This window comes from Lepidochelys olivacea (assembly GCF_965140295.1).
Source record: "Lepidochelys olivacea isolate rLepOli2 genome assembly, chromosome: 13".
NCBI lineage: Eukaryota > Metazoa > Chordata > Testudines > Cheloniidae > Lepidochelys > Lepidochelys olivacea.
The window spans coordinates 926425-952035 of record NC_140423.1 but is presented as its reverse complement, the minus strand read 5'-3'; the positions used below and the strand labels follow the sequence as shown (position 1 = coordinate 952035).

The window sequence follows — 25611 nt, the reverse complement described above, 5'->3', positions numbered from 1 at the left end:
ATTTTGCTCCAAATGTATGACAGTACTGATCTGGGGGTGAGCTGGTGCAGCTGCCCGTCCACCTGGGGGGGCCAGGCTGCCTGACCTCCTTTGCCCAGAGCCGATGCTGGTGCATAAAGAGGGATATGAAAGGGAACGGGGTTGGTTTAAGCTCCAGCAGAAACTCTACAGCAAAAGTGCCGTGTGCCAGTGGGGAAAGGGTGACCTGGCAGAGAGCTGGGTCCCCTTCCAGCCTCCAGGTAGGAGGTGGTAAGGACAGTGACCACCAACGATCCCTCAGCCAACAAAGCAGAAGCCTCCATCTCTGAGCTCAGCAGGGCCCAGCTGCCTCAGGCCTGTGGAGGAGCTTAGATGCTGCACTGGTAGATGACAGCTGGGGCGAGCCTAGGCTTGAGGCAGGTTTGTGCTGGGCATGGGGCTCTTTAGTTCCTCCTGTGCTCCCTCGAAATCCCTGGAGTCTGGGCTCCGGGCGCACAGGGCAGGCGTATGAGTCACCTAAGCCCCCTTCCGTTTTCTCTCCCCGAGGGGATCCCTACAGGCCCGGGGAGGAGGGAATGAGCAGCAGAGCGCTCCCAGGCGGGACTGGGCTCAGGCTTGTCTGTTGCAATGTCCTGCAGTGAAGCTTTGGACTCAGTGTGGACCCCCCTGCTCCAGCCCTGCCCCAGGGTGCACAGGAGCTACTGTAAAGCTGCCTGGGGGGGGGGGGGGCTCGGGCTAGGAAAGGAAGAGGGTTTATTCCGCAATTGTATAAGGTGCCCCTAGGCCGCGGGAGTGCAGCTCTGCAGAGGGTACCTGGGGCCCTGCTCTCTGCCAGCGCTGCCGAGCCTGGGTCTGCCCCCCCCCCCCCACAGAGCGGGAGGGCTGACACAGGCCCACGGTTCGACATTATCTGCCCTGCCTCCATCCCCACTGCTTCACTGGCCAGCCGCTCTGGGCTGTGCCCTGCAGCCTCTTCTGCTCCCGGGCGGCCCCTGAGGCGGAGAGGGGAGCGGGAGCTGGGCTCTCCGGGGAGCAGTTCGGGTTTGTACAGCGCCTGGCACAGCGGGCCCGGGTCCCACCGCAATACAAGTGATGGCTCAAACAGCATTTCCCGAGGCAGGGGGCGCTCCTGGCGGTGGAGGCAGGGCTGGAGCGGCCCCCTCCCCTGGCTGGGGCTGAGCTGAGCCGGGCCGGGCTGGCCGGTCCCCCCAGCTCCTCGCTGCCACGCCGACGCCGAGGCGGATGCTCGCAGGCTCCCTGCGTCGGTGGCCGGCTGCGCGCGGGGCTGGGCAGGGCTCGGCCGGCGCCACGGGGCGCGCACCCGGCCCCGCCGCAGCCCGGGCTCCCGGCGAGCAGGTGAGCGGCCGCGTCCCGCGCGGGGCCCCAGCCGGCTGCGGGAGGAGGAGCCAGGCCGGGCCGGGCCGGGCCGGGCTGGGCTGGGAGGGGGCTGCCGGCGCGCCCTGGGCGGCTCCGGCGCCGCGTCCCGGGCGCAGGGGCGCAGGCTGGGGCATCTCCCCGGGGCCCCAGGCCCGGCCTGGAGGAGCAGCCGGGTGCCCGCGCTCCGCCGCGGCCAGTGGCCTTGCCTTTGGCCCCGGCTCCTGCTTTTCTGTGGGAGGCTCCAGCCTCGCACCTGCCCGCGCCCGGGGAGCCGCCCGCAGGGTCACAGCCTGGTCCGGCGGCGCCTGGGCCCGGCTCAGACCTAGGCCCCTGGCTGGGTGGGGCGGCTGATCGCTGCCACCCGGGCCCCACCTTCCATCACGGAGGGAAGCGGAGAGCCTGTGCCCACGCAGACTGCCAGGACTCGTGGCCGGCCGCCTCTGGGCTGGCAGCAGCCGAGCCCCGGGCCTGCCAGCGGGCAGGGGCAGCCAGCAAGTGCCCGCTCTGAGGGCTCCTGTGATGTGCACACCTGCCACGAGGCCGGGGCCACACTCCAGCCCAGGCGGGATAGGCGGCAGCGTGGGAGGGAAGGGACAGCCCCACCTCTCCTTAGCTCCTCTGCGCTGCAGAGCCCCCTGAATTGCTGCCCAGAAGGAGGCCCCAACCCTGTTTCTAGCCTGGGCTGGCTTTGCTGGAGGCCCTGAGCGAGGGAAGCCGGGGCCAGGCAGGCCCTTGGGACTCTGCTTACAAACCCTTTACTCATGGAGGTCTCCCCTGTCTCTCTCTCCAGGCTGGGCTCCCCGACCGTCCCCGCTGGGCTCAAGGACCTTCTCTCCGGGAGCGCCGAGCGGCTTCAGGAAGGGAGACGATGAGCCACAAGGATGGCGAGCTGGGGAGCTGCCAGCCGCTGGTGTTCACGGCGCAGGAGCTGGAGTGCAAGATCTGCTACCATCGCTACGACGCACGAGCCCGCAAGCCCAAGCTGCTGAGCTGCTGCCACCGGGTCTGTGCTAAGTGCCTGCGCAAGATGGTGGCCGTGGGGGAGTCCTCACCCCACCTGCTCAGCTGCCCTTTCTGCCGGCAGGAGACCCAGGTCCCCGAGGAGGACGTGCAGCTGCTCCAGGACGACAGCAAGGTGCTGGCAGTGCTGATGTACCACGAGCGGGCAAAGAAGCGAGGCACTCTGCCCTCCCCCGAGGTCATCCTGTGCCCCAGCGTCCTGGAGCCCTCCCGCAGCTCCTCTGACTGCCTGGTCATCACCATCCTGGAGGTGCCGGAGGACGCGGCGCCCCCCGAAGGCTTGGGCATGCTGGACATGATACGCCTGTACCGCCCCACCAGCCTGGACTCGCTGCCCTGCCGCGGCCCCATCCAGAAATGCCGCTCTTGCACCTGGCAGGCCATACCCCACTTCATCCTCTGGATGCTCTGCCTCATCTACTTCAGCTCCCTGCCCTTTGGCATCTACCTCCTGCTCATTGAGCGCCACAACCTGGGCATCGTGCTGGTCAGCCTGGTGCCCTCCACCCTCATTCTCTGTGTCTTCTACAGCTTCTGCCAGTGTCTGTGCCGCGAGATCTTCGAGTTCCCCTCCACCTGAGCCTGCTGCTCCCCTGGGTCCTGAAGGCACCAGGCACTGGCCTTGCACAGCCTGGACCTCCCCAAGGCTGTGCCCTGTGCCTGGGGCTGGCTGAGAGCATCCCCACTCAGCGCTTGCCAGCACCCAGTTACTGCAGGGGGATGGGGAGATGTCAGTGTGGGAGGGTCCAGGCGCAGCTGAGCGACTGGTTGGACAGGGCCACGAAGCGAGTACTGAGTGCCTGTCATCTTCCCTTGCAGAGAGGAGATGTACTACAAAGCCGTGCACGACACTGCTGTCATCTTCCTACAAAACAACGCAGGCTTCACCAAATGGGAGCCCACGCCAGAGCGGCTGCAGGAGCTCGTCACAGCCTATAAGCACTCGGGACGGACCCTCAGTTCCACAGGTTCCTCCTCCTCCTCCTCTTCTTCCTCAACTGCAGATAAAGATCGGGAGACGGGCCGAGAGCAAAGCACCAGCCGGGAGACCAATGCCAATTAATCTGCAGAGGGCAGTGTGCGGGGACAGACGCCAGGGGCGAAGGTAACAGTGCTCCAGAGGAGGGAAGGTTTGATGTGGCAGGTGGAGAGACTGCTGGCCGAGTAGCCCAGGCCTGGGGGACTCTCTCCAGGCAGCTCCACCCTGCTTGCTTTCTTCTGTAAACCTGCAAGGCCACTTCCCTCACCAGAGTCCAGGGAGATTCCCTCGCCTTACGCTCCGTGGGAAGAAAACTGGCTGCTGCCCTAGTCGAGGGGCAATGAAGCCAAAGGTCGCAGTCATAGGAAGAGTTTGCAGCCCCATCAAACACTAAAGCTCTGAGGAAGAGGCAGCTGGTGCTGAGACGGCTGCACAGGTGAAGGATGGATGGATGGACAGACGGACGGACGGACTGACTGACAGAGCTGTGGCCTAGAAGGTCTCTTGCAGCTGGCTGAAGCCTGGCATTTCCAAGAGAGAAGCAGGCAGGGTCCAGAGGCTCTTCCTGCTGGCCTGGCACCAGCCCAGCTCTGTGTCCATAGTGTAAATAGTTCTGTCCGTGGCGACCATGCTCCCTGCAGGGTTTGTTTCCCTAGCATCCATGTTTCCTTTCCACATGTACGAGTTCCATGTTTGCCGAAGCTGTTTACTGTATAAAAGAAAAGCAGAGAAAAGGAATTTCTTCTAGTGTGTAAAAACGTCTTTGCAGCTGTTTTGTAGTCGTTGTGGTTTTTACCCAGAGCCCTCTGGGCTTTATTTAACCTCCTTGGGTTTTGTTTTTTAAGGATTAATTTAACACCGCTAACCATTTTATTACTTTTATCAAAGAAAGCAAAGTAAAGTCTATTTTTGATTTTTGTTTCCTAGTTCTTAGGGACATTAAAAACCAGCATTACAGCTCCCCTTGGTGTCGGTGCTATTCCTCATCTGTGGGGCCTGGGACTGTCCGTGGGAGGCCAGGCCTGCCCTGTCTGCCCTCAGATTCACCCTCTTCTGCTCTCTCCTGCTGTGCCCCTGAGCTCGCTGACCTGGCTGCTGGAGCATGCGGGGGATGGAGGAGGAAGCCCCCAGCCCATGTGATCTTTATTTTCAGTCTTTATGTCTTGGAGCGTCTTCCGGTGCAAACCACAGACTTGTTGCGAGCCGTGTCTGCCCTGCATGTTACTGGTGCTGTTGGCCTGTCAGACCCTGCTACAGAGGTGTGGGTGGGTGCCTGCCCTGCTGGCTTTGGGGGACCCCCCCCCCGCATCTGCATGATCTCCACAGTCAGCGGAGGGGCTATAATCTAGACCCCATTGTGTCCGGTAAGGACTGTGCTGCATTAGCAGGAGGGTTTATATCCCTGGTGAGCCACACATGGAGCTGTGGAGCCTGGCTCCGGAGAGCCCGGCCCTGGAGAATGGGGCCCCGGAGAGCCCGGCCCATGGCCATGTTTGCACTCGTGCCCTCTGTCACAGGGAGGGATCTGCGCAGCACAGGGACGGGTGGAGTTTGCCCACAGTAGGATGCCTGTCCTTCCCACCCTGCAGCCCAGGAGCAGCCCAGTGTGCCAGGAACCCTCAGCCATCGGGGAGGGGGGTTTACATCGCTGGGTCTCCATGTTCCACCCCCCAGCTCGTGCTGCTCCTGAGGCTCAGACCCCCTTTGCCACCAGCGAGAAGCCACCCAAGCCTGAAACCTGCCCCAGCCCAGCTCTCCAGGTCCCTCCAGACCATCCGCTGCGGAGCTCCCAGTGCCCCAGAACGCTCCGCTGGCTGGGGGTTGCCCATGGGGCTGTGAGGGGTGAGCAGGGTGGCTGGGCCTGCAGAGGTGGGCGCAGTGGGACAGCTCTCTTGCTGCATGTGGCCGGCAGCTGTTTCTGGGAGATGGAGCCCCTGACTTTGGGCGCCGGAGCTTAGGGGGAGACCTGACCAAAGCTTGGGCTGTGGCAGCATGGAATGGAGCAGCCCCAGCGCTGCCTCTGGCCTGTGGGTCCCCAGCCAGCTCCCGTCAGCCCAGCAAGGCCAGCGCCCTGGGGCAGCGCTCTCCGCTTCCAGAGACGCTGCAACCGCAGGCTGCCAGAGCCCTCCTGGGACCCACCGGCCACGTCCTGCAGTCCCCGCCCCGGCCGGCCTCATGCAGTAACCCCCACGGCCACTAGGGGGAGCCATTGCCTAAGACAGCGGGGGCGGGGAGGCCGCTAGTGGCTGGCTGTTCCGCGGGCTGTTCCTTCCCGTGGGATGTTCGATCCCCACAGCCCGGGGGGGGGGGCAGAGGAGCTGGAACTGGGGTGCTGCACCCCCTGGCTGGACGTGGTTCCATCACATCCAGGGTTTACAATTTTGTTCAATGGTGTCAGCACCCCCCTGTACAAACTCTCCCAGCCCCTGGTGGGTGTGAGCCCGGGGGGGGGGGGGGGGGCTCCAGGCCCCCAGCCAAGCTGTGAGTGGAGGCCAAGCCACTGGGGGGCTGCAGCCCTCCTGACTCCATGGATGGGGGTCTGGCCCCTCCCTGTGTACACCCTCCCCCTGCTCTTGGCAGTGGGGTCCCGAGGTCGGGGTGGGTGGGTGGTGGAGCCCGCCGTCTGGTAACACACACGCCCAGGAAGAGGCTGGTGACATTGAGTTGCTCATTCATCTTTATTAGACAGAACATGGCAAAGCCCAATCACCCCGGCTATGTGGGTGCTGCCCCTGGACCCCCAGCTAGGCTCTGTGCCCCCCGGGGCAGCATTGGGGGCCACCAGGTTGGGGACAGTGTGGCTGGAGTGCAGCCTGCAGGCTCCTGGCGTGAGCACGTGGGGCTGGCCCCCCTGCCTCCCTTGGCCCTGTCGCTTGCCATCCTGTGGGGCTGATGAGAACCCTGGCAACAGCCCAATGGCAGCAACCTCGCCCTGGCTGGAGCCTGGGCCCCATTCAAACCCAATCTGCATGGCCTCCCGCACCGTCCCCTGGCCTCACCCTCTCCCCAACCTCCAGCCCCCTCCTACCCTTCCCCCCCTTCAGTCTCCCCCTCCCCCTAGATATTTTACTGTCTTTTGGGAGCCACTCAAGGAACCATCCCCCCAAGCCCTCTTTGCCCCACGGACTCACTCTTTACCCTAGAGCCTCCCCCAAATCTACAGGCTCCCTGGCTCTTGCACCGCTGAACACCTGGGAGGGCCTGTCTACAGCCCAGCTCCCCGTGGGCAGAGCCCCCTCCCCCCGGCCGTGAGTCCCAGGCCGGCTGCCGCCCGTGCCACGCTGTCACTGTGGGAGCGTCCGGTGGCTCTCGGGGCACCAGGGAAGGGCCAGGCTGAGCTGTGGGGGTAGGACACCCCAGCAGGGCGGTGCCATCTCCAGCCGCAGGCAGCAGCTCTGCTCCTGCTGGGGGCATGTCGCAATCTCAGCCAGACACCAGATCTTGGGCTGCTGGGCCGGCATCCCCTGTGTCAGCTCAGCAGCGTTGGGCTGCGGGCTTGGCCGCTGGTGCTCTGACTCCAGGCAGGGGCCTGGACTGCCCTCCTTGGGGCTGCCCCCTGTGCCTGGGCTGCCCCCTGGCCCCTCGCCCTGCCCCCCGGGCTGTTGCTCGCCCTGAGTCTCGCCCTCGCCGGCGTCTCTGTCCGACTTGCTGCAGGGGGCCCAACTCAGCTGCTTCTCCTTCTTGAGGCGCCGCCGTGCGTTGGCGAACCAGGTGGAGACCTGGGTGAGGCTCATCTTGCTGCTGATGGCCAGCATGAGCTTCTCGCCCTTGCTGGGGTAGGGGTGCCTCAAGTGCTGGCCCAGCCAGGCCTTCAGGGCGCTGGTGCTCTCCCGGGAGGTGGCCACCTTGGCTCGGGACAGCTCCGCGGGCAGGCCCTGGCCGAAGCGGGGGGAGCACAGCACGGGGCCGGGCAGGAGCAGGGGCTGGAGGTTGTAAGCAGCCGTCACCTGGAAGGCAGGGGAAGGGGCGGTGAAGCCCTGGTTGCAGAGGTGCGTGGGCAGGGAAGGGGCTCGCTGGTGGATTGCCCAAGCCATGCGCTCCCAGCCCTGCCCCGGGGATGCCCCAGCACATCTCCCAGTGTTCAGCCACATGGGACTGGCACATTTGTTGGCATCTGCTCCCTCCTGTCACGGGGGCTGTTCCCCACACAGCCACCCCGAGCGGAGAGCAGGGCCTTTGCTCCGGCCAATCTAGTGCCCTTCCCCCATATCCTGCTGGGGCTCCCACCCTGGGAACGCCCCCCCCCACGCCCTCTTGGCTCTGTGTGCTAGGGGCAGGCTGGGCTCTGTGGATACACCCCTGGGCTAGCCCTGTGTGCTGCTGGGGCTGCTCCAGGAGCTTGTGGGGCGGGGGCGGGGGCGGGGGGGGACGACGACGACGACGATGTGGGACTGTCCCAGCCCAGCCCTGCCAGAGCAGAGCCCTGACCCACTGAGCTGAGCCTGGGGACAGACACAGTCTGTGGGGCAGGGGAAGGAGGATGCTGGGCAGGCCCAGCTCTGCCCCACCAATGCAGAGTACTGAATGCCACAGGCAGCCCCCTGGGGTTTGCTGGAGGGGGCTCCCATCACCCACCCCTGTGGGGAGCACTGCAGCCCCGCCTGACCCAATGGCCAGGGCAGGACCACAGCTCCTGGGTACTATTGTCCCGGGGGGGGGCTTAGAGTGCCCCTACAGCCAGCCACTCCCCCAGCCACCCCACAACAGGGAGAGCTGCTACCCCACAGGGAATGAGAGACCCCAGGAGGGGAGGCAGGCAAGTCCCAGTCTCTGGGGCAGAGTCTGTTCAGCTGGCTGCAGGGGACCAAGGCGTGAGTAGCAGAGTGGGCAGTGATGCCCAGCTTTACCCACTCACCCGCAATGCCCCTGCCCCAGTGCCAGGGCTAGACACCCCCCCCCAGGACTCCTGGCTCCCTGCCCCTGAGCCACTCACTAGCCTCCTCCCCCATTTGAGCTCAGGGTGGCAGACACTTTGCCAATGGGTGCTTGGCGCCTGCCTTCCGCGCAGCTAACTGCCTGCCCCCCTTTTCCCGCTGGGGTGGGGTGGGCCACGCGCGGGGCACCCGCTGGATGGCAGCAGACAGCCCCTGCGGCCCCCCCAACGCCCCAGGCCTGGCGCATCACTTACTGGCTGTGCAAGGAGGCTCAGGTGCGGCGGCAGCAGGTTGGAGCCCTGTGGGGCTGGGCGGGTGCAGGGCAGCTGCAGGAGAGCGTGGGGAGGGGGAGGCAGCAGCCCTGGGGAACCCCACACACCTCTGGGGGCCCCCGGCTTGTTGCCAGCCTGAGCCTCCCCCCACACCAGCTGTGCAACTGCCATGCTGCTAGGACCAGTGGGAGGGAGCCCAGAGCCCAGAGCTTTATAGGGGGCTGGGGGGGGGGCGTGTGGGGCCAGCAGGGTGATTGACAGCTGCTTAGCAAGGACGAGCAGCCTGATGCCAGCTCACATTAAAGCGCCCGCACAGATTGTCTGGGCGGCAAATCCCCCAGCCCGGCTGGGTCCCTGTGTGCCGAACATGCCACGGTCATGCCACCACCACGCTCCCGTGCCAGCCGTCCCGGGGGTGACCCGTGGAGCCAGGCCGGAGGAGGCCCGTGCGTAGGGCAACAGTGCCTGGCTGGCACAGTGAGGGGCCTGCTGCAACGACACATGGGGCACGACATCCCCAAGCCCCCCGGGCTAGCCCCCACTGGGCTGGAGGGGGGATGGGCTCAGCCTCATGCCCACACACGGGGGCCCATGACTGGAGGGCGGCAGCGGTGCAGCTGGCGGGGGCAGGGCGGGGGTGGCACACGCCTTAGCCCACGGCTGGGGCGAGACGGGAGGAGCCGTTGGTCTGGCACCGGTGCTCCAGTGGGGCCTGCGGTGAAGGGAACCGGGCTGCCTGAGGCCTATAGTGTGGCAGGCCCCCGCCACTGCCTGGGCGCCGCGTCCAAGGAAACCCCTGGGCCCTGCCCAGCGTGGGCAGCGCCTCAGAGCCGGGGCTGGAGCCAGGCCTGCTGCGCGGGCAGGGGAGAGAACCCACCTTGCTGCCTGGCCCCTCACCCCAGCTGCAGCCACAGCTCTGGGGTCCTCAGGGCGGTGCCCCGTGCTACCGGGGTGCACTGAGCCCAGCTGTGGGTGGCTGGAGTGGCCCCGGCTGAAGGGTCCATTACTGAGCCCTGGGCAGAACCATTGCGATCTGCACCCTCGCTGCCTGGGGAGGGGCAGGCGAGCCCCGGCGGGCAGGGCCGGCAGCAGGGGGCAGATTCCAAACAGCAGCTGCTCCGCGGTGCCAGGGAGACCCCAGCAGCAGGGCGAGCATGGGCGGGTGTACGTCAGCCTCTCACCCTGGTGCCACCCCGCCCTGCCCCCAGGGGCTCTGGTCCTCAGCCCCGCCGTTCACTCAATCCCTGGCAGGAGGGTGCCCCCGACCCCGAGGACTGGACTCTGCCCCCACACCTGGCCGGGGCTCAGGCAGACCCAGACCCACAGCTGCACGCAGTGTTTTATTTCAGTGTCAGGATCCATTAGAAAAAGGCAGAGTGCGGCAGGGGCGAGGTGCAGCCGGGCTGTAACCGAGCGAGCCCCACCACCGAGGGTGATGGTCAGCGCCACGGACACGGGAATCGCCAGGGCAGGACAGCAGCGGCTGCAGGTCAGGACTGGACAGGGGGAGGAGCTGTGTTAGTATGAACTTTGGGAAACACGGCGCCTCTTGGCCCTGCTCCGGCCGGGCAGTCGCTAGCAGGGCCCATCCACTGCCCTTCCCCAGACCCTGAGCACTCGGGGCAGCCTGAGCCCCCCGGCAGTGGGTGGGACTGGGGCCGGGGCTGGCAGGGGCCGGGAGCCGGCCCCACTAGCGGGAGAACTTGCGCACGGTGCGGTACGAGTCTGGCACGGTGAGGTGCTTCGCCTGCCCCCGCTCCTCCTCCTCCATCAGGTCCTCGGCAGAGCCCCAGCGCTTCCGGGCCCGGCTGCTGCCCTTGGGCAAGAGCAGGCAGGCCAGAGCCCTGTTCCTGCCGTGCACTTCTGGCAGCTCTGGGGGAGAGAGAGGGCAGGGCAGTGTCAGGGCAGGAGACGCAGCCCCCTCCCAGCAGGGCCTACAACCCCCAGCCCCCCCCTGCCCCCGGCAGCCCCCCCCAGCCCTGGGGGCACAGCTGCAGCTCAGCGGGTGCACAGGGTGGCAGGGAGTGCCCAGCCCTTACACGGCCCCTCCCCGCAGGCAGCCAGGCCCTGGCTTGTGTGCTCTCCCCCATGCACACGCTGCTTGTGGCCCCACATCCCACCATGGACCCGCCTTCTGGAGAGGTTGCAAGGGAGGCGCCCGACCCCTGGAGCTGGGGCAGGGGGCCCCACAGGGAGACGGGGCCCCCGAAGGGTGGACAGACAGACAGACAAGGGGCACTTCTCACGGGGCATCGTGGCAGCTCTGTCCAGGGGCTTGTCTGCTCTCAGGTAGTGCCTGGCCAGGTGCCCGCTGTAATCCCGCACGTTCTGCTTGGCACCTGCCGGGACACACAGCTCAGCTCTGGCCTGGCGATGGAGAATGCACCAGGAGGGCTCCACGCCCTGGGGCATGACCCCCACCCCCACAGGGGTCACCCAGTGGGTGGGGCCCTTGGCGTCAGCCCCACCCAACCCCCTTCCCAGTGCTTTCCTGTGCCAGTGGTGTCATCAGAAGGGCCCCAGGCCAGGGGGGGCAGGTCCCTGGGGCGGGTGCTGCTCACCGTAGCTCCGGACGAGCAGGTCCATGACCTGGCGGTGCCCATGCAGTGCGGCAATGTGCAGGGGGGTGTAGCCCTGGGGGGGACACAGGAGGCATCAGGACGCGAGGAACCGGTGGCTTCAGACCCCCAGCCCAGCCCAGCAGGAAGGAAATGGGCCAATCTCCCACCCAGGGGACATGGACATCACCCCCTTAGAGAGGCCCCCCGACCCTACAGAAACACCCCCTTCCACAGCACAGCCCCCCAGTGATCTCTCTGCCCCCATCCTTCCCAATGAGACCCCCTCTTCCCAATGAGACCCCCCCAGCATCCAGTCCTGCTCCACCAACTATCACCCTGCCCCTGGGCACCAGAGCCACTGCCTAATCTGTCCTGAGGAGCCTGCTGCGAGGTCTGTCCGTCTGTCCTTCCCGAGCACCTGCATACTCACGCCCTGTGTGGGTGGGGGAGGGGAGAAGAGAGCACAGGCTTAGTACAGAGCTCCAGGACCCCTTCCAGGTAACCCTACATGCCCGGCACACGCAGTGCCATGCTCCCAGTGCAGCTGGGCCCCAGCCGCCACCCCTCTCCCGACATGGCCCATCCCACCTGCTGCTGAGCTCAGGCTGCAGCCCTCTGGGGCCATCGCCAGCAATGGTGTCCTGGCAAGCCCCCGGCAGCCCCGCGTGCCCTCGGCTCCTCCCACCCGCGAGCAGCTGGGCACACGGCAGGCAGGTACTCACGTGCTGGGTCCGAGCAAAGGGCCAGCAGCATGGGGAGGGAAGAAGAGAACCCATTAGAGCCAGGCATGTATGGATTGCCCCCCTCCCTCGCTGCTCACAGCCCCTCCACCCCCCAGGGCTTCCCAGGCCAGGGACCCCACCCTCTGGCCCCCTCTCAGGGATGCTGGGAGGCCAGGGGCTGGGGCTGGCAGAGCCCCTACTGGGACCTGCTGCCTGGGGCTGGAGCCCCTCCAGTGCCAGCCCTGCACAGGGCCCCGAGCCCGCCTGCCTCCCCTCGCCTGCCGGGACTCACCGCTCGCATGTTGACATCAGCGCCTGCAGCCACCAGCAGCGAGGCCATGTCCTCCTTGCCGTGTTTGGCCGCCCAGTGCAGCGCCGTCTGCGGGGAGAGGCAGGGCTGGGCTCAGAACCCCCAACCCAGCCTCACCCATCCCCTGACAGGGCCTGGCTCCCCCCATGCTGGGCTCAGGCAAAGCCACCTCTGCTCCACCCCCAGCCCCACTCTCCCGGGAAGAGGCACTACCTGCATCGCACCTCCAGCGGGGAACGGGGGCAGGACACAGACACCAGCACCTCTCCCCCAGCGGCTCCATGACACCTCCCGTGGGGCTGACGGGGCACTGCCCCGGGCAGGAGTCACTATGTCTAACCCCTGTGCAGAGACCAGTGACAGTGGGGCAGGCCTAGGTGAGTGCAGAGAGGGAGGGGCTATTGTCAGGCCCGTCAGATGGGGAAACTGAGGCCCAGGGAAAGGGCTGACCACGAAGGCCCCACAGTGAGCCAGCATCAGAGCAAGAAACAGAACCCAGGAGTCCTGACTCCCAGCCCTGAGCTGAGTCCATCTGCCCACTCTGCCCTAGTGCCCTGCTGGGCCCCCCTGCCCTGCACCCCATCTGCCAGCACTCAGCTCGCTGGGGAGGAGCCAGGGAGCCCCGGCCTGGGAATGCAGCAGGGAGGGGGTGAGGCTGATCCTGGGGTCCCAGAAGGGTCATACTTACAAACTGCTCCCGGGCGAGGTGGATGGCAGCGCCAGCAGGGACGGGCAGCAGGGTCGGGCAGAGAAGGAGACGTGTTAGAAGCATTGCACGGGGCCCCCAGAGCCAGTGCAGCACTGGCCCAACGTGGGGGACGGCAGCCAAAACCTTCCACTTGGGGCAGGAAACTGGACCACCAAACGTCTGGATTTGGACACCCTGCCGGGGCCTGGGAGGAGCTGTTCTTCAGGGCCCCTTCTTCCCTATAGCCCAGGCTGTTGGCTGGACTACCCTGCTAGTGACCCCTGGGGCTCAGCTGAGCTCCCGTCCAGACTACCTGGGCTCCCTGCTGTGCACTGGGGCTCCCGCCAGAGACCAGGGGTCAACCAACCTGCAGCAAACCTAACACCCCCCAGAGCCTCTGCAGGAGCAGCCAGTTCCAATTGCCCCCACTTACCCCCTGAGCCGCACGGGAACCAGAGCAGGTCAGCGACCGGGAAGAGAGAGAGAGCAGGAAATCAGAGCCTGTAGATGGAGGGGGCGGGGTACAGGCCTGGGGGAGGGCAAGAGGGCGGGGAGGGGACAGGCAGGTGCCGGGCCGTGGAGGACAGGTGAGGCCAGTGGGTTCATTAGCTGCAGGAGGGGCTGGGATTTCACAGGAGTTTGGGGTCCCAAGTGCTTGACTTTGCCCCAGGCCGCTCTGGGATTTGCAAGGCAGTGCAGAGGAATTGGACCATTGCGCGACCCACCCCCCACTCCAGCCTGAGCCACCTGCTCAGGGCTGGAGGGCGCATGGGCCTGGCATGGCCCTGTACTCACCGAGGTGAAGTCCTGCAGCACGTCCCGCGAAACCAGAGAAAGAGAGAGAAAATGATTGAGCTCAGGTTAGGGCTGGGGCAGCCCCCCTCTCTGGGACACAGAGCAGCCCCCTCCCTGCCCAAGAGCAGCGGGTTGGGCCCAGAGCCCCTCCCACTTTCCCCAGCCAGCTGAGCACATCAGGCCGGGCATGGGGGCCACACTTGCCTTCCTGGTGGCTAGGGATGGCTCCTGTTTGAGCAGGTGACTCAGGGTGAGCAGGTGGCCACTGGCCGCCCCCTGCAGCCACTCCTTCTCCACCAGGTCCAGCTGCGGGGGAGAGACACAGTGAGCGACAGATAGCAGCACTGGGGCCCGACAGGGCCGGAGGGGGGCCTCACAATGGCTCTCGGCCCAGAGGGAGACGGGTTCTCACTCGGGCTGTCAAGCCATTTAAAAAATTAATCGTGATTAATCACACTCTTAAAGAATACTAGAATACCATTTATTTAAACATTTTTGGATGTTTTCTACATTTTCAAATATATCAATTTCAATTACAACACAGAATAGAAAGGGCACAGGGATCACTTGATATTATTATTTTTATTTCAAATATTTGCACTGTAAAAAACAAAAGAAATAGTATTTTACAATTCACCTAACACAAGTACTGCAGTGCAATCTCTTTATCATGAAAGTTGAACTTATAAATGTAGAATTACGTACAAAAAATAACTGCATTCAAAAATAAAACAGTGTAAAACTTTAGAGCCTACAAGTCCACTCGGTCCTACTGTCACGGAGTCCCTGGGCGATGCTCTGGAACTGCTCCCCATGAAGCCAGTCAGGACTCCGGGGCAGTCTCCTTTTTGTGAGCAGCCTGTCTTCAGGACACACAGCTCACCCAGCTTCCACCTTCCTGGGTCTGACCTCAGAGCATTCAGCATCCTCTGCCCTTCCTTGCGCTTCCCACAGCGAGTCCAGCCAGGCAGGCTCCTGGGGAAGCCAGAGGGTCCTGCCCCCCAACTTCGCAGTCAGACATGACTCTCAGCCAGCCAGTAAAACAGAGGTTTATTAGATGACAGGAACAGGGTCTAAAACAGAGCTTGCAGGTGCAGAGAACAGGACCCCTCAGCTGGGTCCATTTTGGGGGGAGGCAGTGAGCCAGACAACCACGTCTGCCCTTCACTCCATGTCCCAGCCAGCCCCAAACTGAAACTCTCTCCAGCCCCTCCTCCTCTGGGCTTTGTCCCTTTCCCGGGCCAGGAGGTCACCGGATTCCTTTGTTCTCCAACCCTTTAGCTCTCACCTTGCAGGGGGGAAGGGCCAGGCCATCAGTTGCCAGGAAACAGGGTGTTGGCCATTCTCTGTGTCCAGACCCCTGCACACACCTGCCCTCTAGGGCTCTGCAATGATCATACACCCTTACCCCACCACCTAGACACTTAAGAACTGCATAGGGGAAACTGAGGCACCCCCACACTATTCGGAGGAAACATTAAGACCAGTCCCACTTCGTCACACCTACTTCAGCCAATTACTCAGACAAACAAGTTTCAGAGTAGCAGCTGTGTTAGTCTGTATCTGCAAAAAGGAAAGGCACCTTAGAGACTAACAAATTTATTTGAGCATAAGCTTTCGTGAGCTACAGCTCACTTCATCGGGTGCCTTCAGTGGACAAACAAGTTTGTTTCCATTTGCAGGAGATAATGCTGCCCACTTCTTGTTTACGTCAACAGAAAGTGAGAACAGGCATTCGCATGGCACTTTTGTAGCCAGTGTTGTAAGATATTTACGTACCAGACGCGTTAAAGATTCATATGTCCCTTCATGCTTCAGCCACCATTCTAGGGGACATGCGTCCATGCTGATGACAGGTTCTGCTCGATAACAATCCAAAGCAGTCCAGACTGACGCGTGTTCATTTTCATTTTCTGAGTCAGATGCCACCAGCAGAAGGTTGATTTTCTTTTTTGGTGGTGTGGGTTCGGCAGTTTCCGCATTGGAGTGTTGCTCTTTTAAGACTTCTGAAAGCATGCTCCACACCTCTTCCCTCTCAGATTTTGGAAGGGACTTCTGATTCTTAAACCTTGGGTCGAGTGCTGTAGCTATCTTTAGAAATCTCACATTGGTACCTTCTTTGCGTTTTGTCAAATCTGCTGTGAAAGTGTTCTTAAAACAACAATATGTGGTGGGTCAGCATCCGAGACTGCTATAACATGAACTATATGGCAGAATGCGGGTAAAACAGAACAGGGGACATACAGTTTTCCCCCAAGGAGTTCAGTCACTAATTTAATTAACACACTGCTTTTTTAACGAACATCATCAGCATGGAAGCATGTCCTCTGGAATGGTGGCCAAAGCACGAAGGGGCATATGAATGTTTAGCGTATCTGGCACATAAATACCCTGCAATGCCAGCTACAAAAGTGCCATGCGAATGCCTGTTCTCACTTTCAGGTGACGTTGTAAATAAGAAGAGGGCAGCATTATCTTCCGTAAATGTAAACAAACTTGTTTTTCTGAGCAATTGGCTGAACAAGAAGTAGGACTGAGTGGACTTGTAGACTCTAAAGTTTTACACTGTTTTGTTTTTGAGTGCAGTTATGTAACTCAAAAAAATCTACATTTGTAAATTGCACTTTCACGACAAAGAGATTGCATTACAGTACTTGTATGTGGTGAATTGAAAAATACTATTTCTTTTATCATTTTACAGTGCAAATATTTGTAACAAAAATAATATCAAGTGAGCACTGTACCCTTTGTACTTTGTGTTGTAATTGAAATCGATATATTTGTAAATGTAGAAAAACATCCAAAATATTTAATAAATTTCAATTGGTATTTTATTGTTTAACAGTGCAATAAATCGCGATTAATTTTTTTGAGTTAATCACATGAGTTAACTGCGATTAATTGATAGCCCTAGTTCCCACCTCTCAGCAGCACCGGGACCCCACAGGGCGGGGGGGCTCACAGCGGCCCTCGGCCCAGAGGGAGATGGGTTCCCACTTCTCAGCAGGGAAGCTGGGCGGACCCCAGCTCGAGAACACGGGCCGGGGATGAGGCGAGGAGGGGCTCAGCGTCGGCTGCCGGAGGGAGTCGGGGCTCTCGCCTGGGAAGGGACCCAGCCGCTCCGAGAGATCCAGAGCCTGAACACGGAGGTCCCTGCAGCGTGGCTGGGCTTGGGGCCACCAGAACCGTCTGCGCTTCCACCTCTCTCGCTCTGGGCCACCCTACGGCCTCCCTGGGCCGTGTCCAGGGACGAGCAAACCCGCCTGTTGTGCCAACGCCGTGCGAGTGCCAATGAAAGGCTGGGCGAGGTGCGGTCACCCCGGCGGGGCGCACGAGGCTCTGCCAGGGGCTGGCTCAGTGGGACTGGCTGAGCGGAGCTGACGGTGCCAAGCAGGAGGGCTGGAGCCCTGCAGGTCCTGTCTAATGAGCTGCACGGCCTGCCCTGTGCAGGAAGAGGGAGACCCCAGGGAGCGGGGGGGCCTGGCACACTGATGGGGCCTGTCCTAGAGACTGTTCCACGGCTGGGGGCATAGCACCGGTCCTGGGCGTCCGACACCCCGTCCTCCCTACTACTCACCGCCACAGGGCTGGAGCCCAGGCTGCTCCCTCCATCTTCGGAGGCCTCCTGCTCCGACGCAGGCTGCCGGGAGAGCAGAGGGAGAGGGCGGGAGGTGCAAGGGGCTGCCAGGAAGGGGCGCTCTCCCCACACATGGGGGCAGGGGGAGTGACGCAGCTGCAGCCAGTGCCCACTGCCCATTCTGACGGCACCAAGGGACACCACAGCTGGGGGGGAGTCCCCCAGCCCCACCTCCTCCCCCACCTTCCAGGGAACCTCCCTGTCCTGCCTGCCAGCCCTGCAGCTGGGTGCCAGGCTCTCCGCAGCCCAGGACTGACCTGGGTTCCGTGTGGCAGAGACCCAAGAGCCGCCGGGCTGCTTGGCCAGCAGAGCCAGGCCTGGGGTCGGGCCCCTGGTGACGGAGCTGAAGCCCGCAACACGTCTGTCTGCTCTGTGGAGCAGGGCCAGGAATACTGCCATGTGCAGTGGTGCCGGGTCCCGGCTGGCCCATGGGGCTGCTGGGGCCTGCAGGGCACACACAATCCCAGCCAGGGGCCCGGCCCAGCCCCTGCATTTCCCCAGTGCCCCCATTCAGCCCCTCAGCAGCACGGTGTTGGCAGCTGCCAGCGACCCCAGACTCCTGCTCGGGATCGCCGTCTGCAGCGGCCCCAAACCCCTGGGGCTCTAACCCCGCTGTACCTCCTGTTGCCCATGCCCCCGAGACCACGGTCCCCCCCAGCACTCGCCATTCTCTGCCCATTCACCGGGGGTGTCTCCCACAGCACACCCCTCCCCTGGCAGTTAGAGACCTGCTACCCAGTGCGTCCCTGGGGGGCCCTGCCTGCATGTGAGCCCCAGACCGGGCTCCTTCCGCCCCTCCCGCCGCCACTGGCTACTTTGCCGGGCACCCCTCACCTTGGAGACGCTCTCTGCATCCTCTTCTGCCGCTCTTGGGGGCTCTGGCTCAGGCTGTGGGTTGGGGGCTGTCGCAGGGCTGCCCCAGGCTGCAGGGCTCTGCCCCCCAGGAGACTGCCAAGGGAGGAATTCAGGATGACCTGCCTGCAGGGAGCACAGGGGCTGGGGCCTGAGTGAAACAGAGCCCCTGGGGCTCCATGCTGGGGCCCCGGCCCAGAGCTCTCCCTCTTCCCCTCCCCCTGGGACCCCTTTCCTCTCCCCCTGGCCCAGAGCTCTCCCTCTTCCCCTTTCCCCGGCCCAGAAATCTCCCCCTTCCCCGAGGAAACACAGGGGCCCAGCCTGGAACAGAGGAGCCCCCGGCTCCCAGCACCCAAGCTCAGGGCCTCGTGCATCAGGATGGGCCAGGTGCTCTGCAGCCAGCCAGCAGCTGCCTGAGGGGAGAGCCCCAAACCCAGCCTGGCCCTAGGGATGGTAGCACAGCAGGGGCCAAACCGCTCAGCCCCCCTTCACCATGGGGCCTCGGGGAGCCGCCCAGCACGTGTGCCCAACCCGAGCGCCGTTCCCACCTCTGCTGCCGGCAGCGCCCTACGTGCCCTCCCCAAGCTCCCAGGGCCACACAAGCCCCCGCGGGGCACAGGATGTGGGGGCTGCTGTGGTGGGCAGGGGCCAGGGAGCCAAGGGAGGGGGAAGCCCATGGCAGTGCCCTGGGGGGTGCGAGGGTTCCCTGCGTCTCACCGAAGCACTGACGTCAGTGACCAGGATGTGGGGCATTGCAGGCCCTTCAGCTGGCCCTGCCCGCCGGCCCTCCCACAGGGCCATGCCGGCCAGCAGGCCAGGCGCCGCTTCCCGGGAGCCTTGCTTCAGCACCACGTACTCTTCGCCCTGTGGGTCAGATCAGAGCAAGTCATGGCCTGGTGCACCCAGCGCCCTCCCACCGCTGGGCCCTGGGGCCTGGGCTTAGCTCAGGAGGTGCCCTGCTGGACCAGGGCTAGCTAGTTCCCAAGATCCATGAAGGCCTCGTGGGGCTGAGCTGTGGGGACAAGGGCTGTTCAGACCTCCCTGGAACGGGGACTGCCGTTCATGCCACTGGGGGCCAACCACAGTCCCTTCCCCAGTGGGGCCCCCTCCAGCTGCTCCTGGCAGCAGCTGGATTCCCCTGTTCTGGCCCTTTCCCACCAGAACAAGGCACAAAATGCTGGAAAACTCCTGTCCCCCAGAACATCCCGAGAGCCAGCGTTACTGCAGCTGGAGCAGCCCCATGGAGCCCTGCCTCCCTAACATCCTGTGGCGGTGAGTCCCCCGGGACAACGTCACAATCATGCCGAGGAGAACTCCCTTCTATTGACTGACCCCTTCCTGCCCCACCTGCCAGCGCAGAGATCCCCTCCCCATCGAGCCGGGCTCTCTGGCACGCTGCTCCGGGCTGAGGAAGTGCCTGGTTACCAGCCCTCAGTACAGGCTTAGGAAACAGCCAGCCACAAACAATGGAACAAGCAGACCCGGGTCCCTCCGCGCAGGGATAACAGCCCCGCAGCATGGCTGGGGCTGGCCCAGGCCACCTGACTCGGGCTCCGGGGCGAAAAAATCGCAGGCTGGAGCCGAGCTCTGGGAACCTCCCACCTCGCAGGGCGCCTGAGCGTCTGCACAGCGATTTTCAGTCCCGCAGCCGGAGCCCAGGCCAGCAGCGGGGTTGTAGCCCTGTGTAGATGCAGCTCGGGGGCCAGAGCTAACAGCTGGGGGCTAAGCAGCATCACACCGGCCCCCTGCGCAGCGCCCAGCAGGACCAAAGTGAACATGCAGGTAGCACAGGACTGAGCCCCACGGGTGGGCAGGGTTCCCCCCAAGGCAGCCCCACAGCCCCCCGGGCAGGCAGCGTCACCCCCCCAGGCAGCCCCAGAGCCCCCCAGACAGGCAGGGTCACCCCCCCAGGCAGGCAGCGTCACCCCCCCAACAGCCCCAGAGTCCCCCGGGCAGGCAGGGTCACCCCCCCCTCCCAACAGCCCCAGAGCCCCCCAGGCAGGCAGGGTCACCCCCCAGGCAGCCCCAGAACCCCCCAGACAGGCAGGGTCACCCCCCCGGGCAGGCAGGGTCACCCCCCCCAACAGCCCCAGAGTTCCCTGGGCAGGCAGGGTCACCCCCCAGGCAGCCCCAGAACCCCCCAGACAGGCAGGGTCACCCCCCCGGGCAGGCAGGGTCACCCCCCCCCAACAGCCCCAGAGTTCCCTGGGCAGGCAGGGTCACCCCCCCTCCCAACAGCCCCAGAGTCCCCCGGGCAGACAGGGTCACCCCCCCCAACAGCCCCAGAGCCCCTCGGGCAGGCAGGGTCACCTCCCCAACAGCCCCAGAGCCCCCCGGGCAGGCAGAGTCACCCCCCTCCCCTCCAGGCAGCCCCATGCGTAGGCAGGGTCACCCCACCCGACAGCCCCAGAGCCCCCCGGGCAGGCAGGGTCACCCCCAAGGCAGCAAGGCTGGAGTGCCCAGCAGGCCCACGGCAGTTCGAGGTCACTAGTTGAGCGTGTTGGTACCTGCTGGAAGCTGCTCCCCAGGCCAGAAGGGAGCTGCCAGGACCCCCTGGCTGCGGGGGTCTCTCTGGCGAGAGTGCTGGAGAGGAGGGCTGGCCTGGCTGGGATCACACACAGTCCTATCTCCCCAGAGCAGACATGCAGACAGGAACCCTCTCCCAGGGCTCCACCCAGACAGGCCAGCTGACAGCTGCGGGGGGCGGGGGGGAGCACTGGGTTTAAAGTGACCCCTTGCACAGGGCCCTGGGGCTGGAAGGGGTCTGGGGGCCCAGACACTCCCTGCTCAGCAGCCCCCCAGGCAGTGTCCTCCGGGAGCATCTGCCATGCCAGCCCGAGGTCAGCCTAGGGGAGAGAGCCATCACCCAGATTCTATCCCCAGCGGGGCCGGGCCAGTTTGGGTGAAGCCGCGACTCCCAGAGATGAGACCCACCTCTTACACTGAACCGGCACCTGCCAGGTTAACATCGCAAGGGCACCAGGAGGGACACAGGAACGGCCAGACAGGCTCAGCCCTGAGGCCCATTGCTCCAGTCTCCAAACAGCCAGCCCCAGACATGTCAGAGGGAGGTACAAGGATCCCACAGTCAATCAACGGGGAGAATCGGCCCCCCACAAAGGTCTCACCCTGATCTCCAATAGTCAAAGACCAGTTCAGACCCTGGAACTCTTCCAAACATTTTGTTAGCATTAACTGTGACAGCTCTGGAGATTCGGGATCTCCATCCCCCTTGGAATCTAGCCAAGTTCTTGGCTCAGTGACATCCTGTGGCAGTGAGTTCCACAGGCTAATTACACAATGTGTGAACAAGACTTTCCTTTATTAGTTTTGAATTTCCCATCTGTCAGTTTCACTGGCCGCTCCCTGGGGCCTGTGCTGTGGGACAGGGAGAACTGACGCCCCCTTTCTCACTGCTCTGCCCCATCCAGGACTGGATAGACTGGTGTCCTGCCCCCTCTGCTCCCCCGCCCTCGAGGGTAACAATCCCAATCTCTGCCAGCTCTGCCCACAGCTCCGTTTTTCCAGCCTTGCTTGTTCTCTTCACCCTTCCCTGACCCCTCAGCTGCGTGCGACGGGGGCCCAGCGCTGCCCACAGGATCCGCACCATCGATTGATGCAAAGGTGCTAGAACGTTCCCCGTGTTATTCTCCACCCCGGCCCTTGTGCTGCCGAACAGCTCAGCTCTTTTGCCCACAGCAGAGGTCTCCACTGGCACCCAGCTCCCGTCCCTGGCAGTTAATCTAGACCCCCAGGAGGTGTCAAATTGTCCCCTCCAATGTGCATTACTTCATGTTTATCAACACTGAGTTCCATTTGCCACCATGTTCCTGGATTCCGAGGCCAGAAGGGACCACTGCGATCATCCAGTCTGACCAGGCCAGAGACCTGCCCCCAAACCATTCCTAGAGCAGAGCTCTTGGAGAAACATCCCGTCTGGATTTAAAGGAGTCAGTGATGGGAACCCACCCTGTGCCCCGGGAAGTCGTTCCAATGGGAAACTACCTCACTTGTGAAAAATGACGCCTTATTTCCTAATTTGTCTAACTTCAGCATGCCCCATTGGATGGTGTTAGACCTTCCTCTGTGCCACTGACCATCACCCAAGAGCGGGAAGTGAAGTGAGACAAACTGTGTTGTCCACTCTCCCGGCTGCGTTTGCTCTCTCCAGTCCGGAATAGTTAACTTCCCGCCAGCTGCCACGTTTGCCCCTACCCTGCCCACCTCCTGCTCCGATCACTAATAACTTGATTAAACAACACAGGCTCCAGCCTGGCACCTTGGAGCCTGCTTTGACCTTGTGAAACGGTGAGAACTAAGTGACCATTTCTCCCTGCTCTTTGCTGTCTCCTAGGCCGTTTGCCTCTCATCCGTGATGACAACTAGCCTCTCTAGTAGCTTCTTGTGCACGACCTTATCCACCCAGACGTTGGAATAGAAACAAATGAGGCCACCTGGTTCCCCTTCCCGACACAGGCCTGCACCTGGACCACAAGATCTGTTTCAAGTTACACCTTCACTTAAACCGCTGCTGCTGTGTGTGCAGACCAGCCCCACTCAGGACCAGGCGGGGGACACAGCACCTTTGCCAGCTCTGGGTTGAGGCCAGAAGGGCCTGCTTGGAGCCCCAGAGCGAGCCAGCTGGCCTACACACACCCAGGGGTGCCGTGGGGCCACTGCTGGCTGAAATCGCCCACAGTCCACGAGAGGCAGCCGGCATCTCTCTCAGGAGCCTGTGGTCAGAGTGAGGGCTGGAAACACTCTGGCTGGGGCTGATAAATGGTTAACGAATTAGTTGCTCAATCATTGTGCAAGGGGGAAGCTAAGCCCAACCCCCATTCCTGTTAGCACAAGGGAGAGGCAAACCCCTATATCCTGCCCTGACTGCAGCCCCCGCAGCCTGGGCCATTTCTGGCAGGATGTGCTGAGGGAGGCGGCAGAGACTTTCCGGCTTCCACTGGGGACTGACCCAGAAGAAACAGGACAAAGGAGCTCAGGCAAGGGGGGCTGGAGCTGAGCATTTGGGGAGCAGCCAGGGGCGGCTTGGTTCAGGCAGCTGTGAGCAGCTGTTTTAGGGCAGGGGCCTGGGAGTCAGGAGCCCCCAGATGGGAACCCACCCGGCGCGTCTCCCTGCTCAGACACAGATTATCTCCCAGGTTGGATCCGTAATTAAACACCGACTAATCACACTCTCAGGATATTAAACATGTAACAAACCCGCTTAGCTCTGGCCAGGGACGGGGAACGGGAAGGTCACCCAGGCTAATGAGCAGCAAGAGCGGTGGTGTCTCCAAGCGCTGACCCCCACAGCTCTCCTAGGGTAAGTCCAGCCCGCATCACAGCCCCCCCTTTTCCCCTGAACTGGTGGAGGGGCCCAGGGGCTCAGACCCCGCCTAGCACAGGGGTCACCTCCCCAACGCCCCAGATCCTGTGCACACAGCACGGCCAGCATAGCACCCCCTTCGCCCCTCCTAGTGCCAGGCAAAGCCCCCCCCCAACTACTCCATCCTGTCCCCAAGCCACAAGAGGCCTCTCACCCACCCTGTCCTATGGCCAGAGCACCATGGGCCAAACACAAAGAGAAACCTGGTTCCCCCTGTACTGCTCCCAGCACACAGCTCACACTCAGCAGTGACAAGGTCCCGGGGCCTGCACAGGCCGGCCACTCTCATGAAGGGGGCCTGTCAGCCCACGGCTCCGAGCAACAGCCCCCGATTCTGCCGGCAACTCCGCTCCAGCTTGCTTGGCATGCACCCCGATTCCCCTGGAGCCCAGGCTTCGCCCAGCCACGTGGGGGACCCTGGCCCTTTTGCTCTTCCCTCAACTCCCTCCAGTTTCTCAGCATGGCTTGGGCCACAGGCTGAACACTAATGCTGGGGTGGGGGGTGTCTCCAATGGGCCCAGAACCAGTCTGAGGGGAGGTCTCCCTGGGGGCCAAGCACCGATCTCTGGGAGAATCTCTAGGGGCCAAGCACCGATCTCTGGGGGGGTCTCCCCGGGGGCCAAGCACTGATCCTGGACGGGGGGGTCTCCGTGGGGGCCAAGCACTGATCTCTGGGAGACTCTCTAGGGGCCAAGCACCGATCTCTGGGGGGGGTGTCTCTCTACGGGCCAAGAACTGATCCTGGGGGGGGTCTCTCTAGGGGCCAAGCACCAAACTCTAGGGGGTCTCCCCGGGGGCCAAGCACTGATCCTGGGGGGGTCTCCCTGGGGGCCAAGCACTGATCCTGGGCAGGGGGTCTCCGTGGGGGCCAAGCACTGATCCTGGGGGGGGTCTCTCTAGGGGCCAAGCACCAATCTCTGGGGGGGGTCTCCCCGGGGGCCAAGCACTGATCCTGGGGGGGTCTCTCTAGGGGCCAAGCACCGATCTCTGGGGGGGTCTCTCTAGGGGCCAAGCACCGATCTCTGGGGGGATCTCCCGGGGGCCAAGCACCGATCCTGGGGGAGCTGCGAGTCTCTCCCTGGGCGGCGGCCGAAATGCCAGTTCCGAGCTGGATGCTGGGCCCGGGTCCCGCGGCGCCGGGCACGGGGCGCTGGCTCTGGGACAGCCGAGATGCGGGGACCCCTTAGGGACCATCCTCCCCGAGCCCTCCGCCCAGCCCTGGCCCACCTGGGAGCCAGGGGCCCGGAGGGGGCCGGTGTCGCTCCCGCGGCTTGGCTCCGCGCTGGGCCGGGGTGCTGCGGCAGGCGGGGCGCGGAGCGCACGGTCCAGCCCAGGACGCTGCGCCCCGGAGTGGCCCCTCCGCGGGGGTCGAGCCCCGGGCACCTCGCAGTCTCTGCCCCGAGCCCCGCTGCCGGCCCCGGGTCCAGCCGCCGGGTCCAGCCCGGCTCTCAGAGCCCCCGGCGACCGTCCGGGCTGTTGGTGGAGTGCGGGGCAGGCGGCAGCTTAGAGCATGGGGGCGGCCTGGGGCTGCAGCCTACGGGCTGGGTGGGGCACGGCCTGTGTGTGTGTGTGGGGGGCTGACGGGAGGGGGACGGGCCTGCAGGCTAGGGGATGGGGGGCGGCCTGGGGCTGCAGCCTACGGGCTGGGTGGGGCACGGCCTGTGTGTGTGGGGGGGCTGACGGGAGGGGGACGGGCCTGCAGGCTAGGGGATGGGGGGCAGCCTGAAGTGGGGACTGCAGCAAGCAGACCGTGTGGGAGGGGGGCCTGCAGGCTAGGGGATGTGGGGCTGCCTGTGGGGGGGACCCCTGCAGCCTACGAGAGGGGGGCAGCCTGGGCGGGAGGGGCTGCAGTCTAGGGGCTGGGTGGGGCACTGCCTGAAAGGGGGGGGCCTGTGTGTGTGGAGGCGGTTGCAGCCTAGGGGATGGGTGGGGCAAGGCCTGTGGGGGGCGGCGTGAAGTGGGGGCTGCTGCAAGCAGCCTGTGTTTGTGGGGGGGGAGGTGCGCAGCCTAGGGGAGGGGCAGCAGCCTGTGTGTGTGGGGGGGGGAAGTCCACACCCTAGGGGAGGGGGGGTCACCCTGTGTTTGTGTGTGTGTGGGGGGGGGGAAGGTCCGCAGCCTAGGGGAGGGGGCAGCCTGGGAGGTGCTATCTGCAGGAGCCAGGC

The 25611-nt window shown here is 63.8% G+C and overlaps 2 protein-coding genes across 2 annotated transcripts; one reads left to right on the top strand and one right to left on the bottom strand.

Annotated features, from left to right (window-relative positions):
* The first annotated feature begins 880 nt into the window (after window positions 1-880).
* On the top strand, window positions 881-4093 carry LOC311529607 (E3 ubiquitin-protein ligase RNF182-like). The gene is made up of 2 exons (XM_084645667.1): window positions 881-1335; window positions 2147-4093. The coding sequence occupies exons 1-2, from the start codon at window positions 1222-1224 to the stop codon at window positions 2954-2956; spliced, it is 924 nt and encodes a 307-aa protein (XP_084501793.1). The 5' UTR covers window positions 881-1221; the 3' UTR covers window positions 2957-4093.
* A 5716-nt stretch (window positions 4094-9809) lies between these two features.
* Window positions 9810-12766, bottom strand: LOC311529566 (ankyrin repeat domain-containing protein SOWAHA-like). The gene is made up of 5 exons (XM_084645577.1): window positions 12308-12766; window positions 12077-12163; window positions 11063-11135; window positions 10748-10840; window positions 9810-10373 (listed from the first exon to the last, which is right to left on the bottom strand). Exons 1-5 carry the CDS (start codon window positions 12569-12571, stop codon window positions 10192-10194), a joined length of 699 nt encoding a protein of 232 aa, XP_084501703.1. The 5' UTR covers window positions 12572-12766; the 3' UTR covers window positions 9810-10191.
* Between the last annotated feature and the right edge of the window lie 12845 nt (window positions 12767-25611).

Bases quoted from the DNA above. Each gene is read 5' to 3' on its own strand.
- LOC311529607 (XM_084645667.1), top strand. From the start codon at position 1,222: ATGCTCGCAGGCTCCCTGCGTCGGTGGCCGGCTGCGCGCGGGGCTGGG. The intron at 1,336-2,146 runs GTGAGCGGCCGC...CTCTCTCTCCAG, and splicing joins CCCGGGCTCCCGGCGAGCAG to GCTGGGCTCCCCGACCGTCC.
- LOC311529566 (XM_084645577.1), bottom strand. From the start codon at position 12,571: ATGCTGGCTCACTGTGGGGCCTTCGTGGTCAGCCCTTTCCCTGGGCCT. The intron at 12,164-12,307 runs GTAGTGCCTCTT...CTCTCCCCGCAG, and splicing joins CCGCTGGAGGTGCGATGCAG to ACGGCGCTGCACTGGGCGGC. The intron at 10,374-10,747 runs GTGAGAAGTGCC...TCTCTCCCCCAG, and splicing joins CAGAGCTGCCACGATGCCCC to AGCTGCCAGAAGTGCACGGC.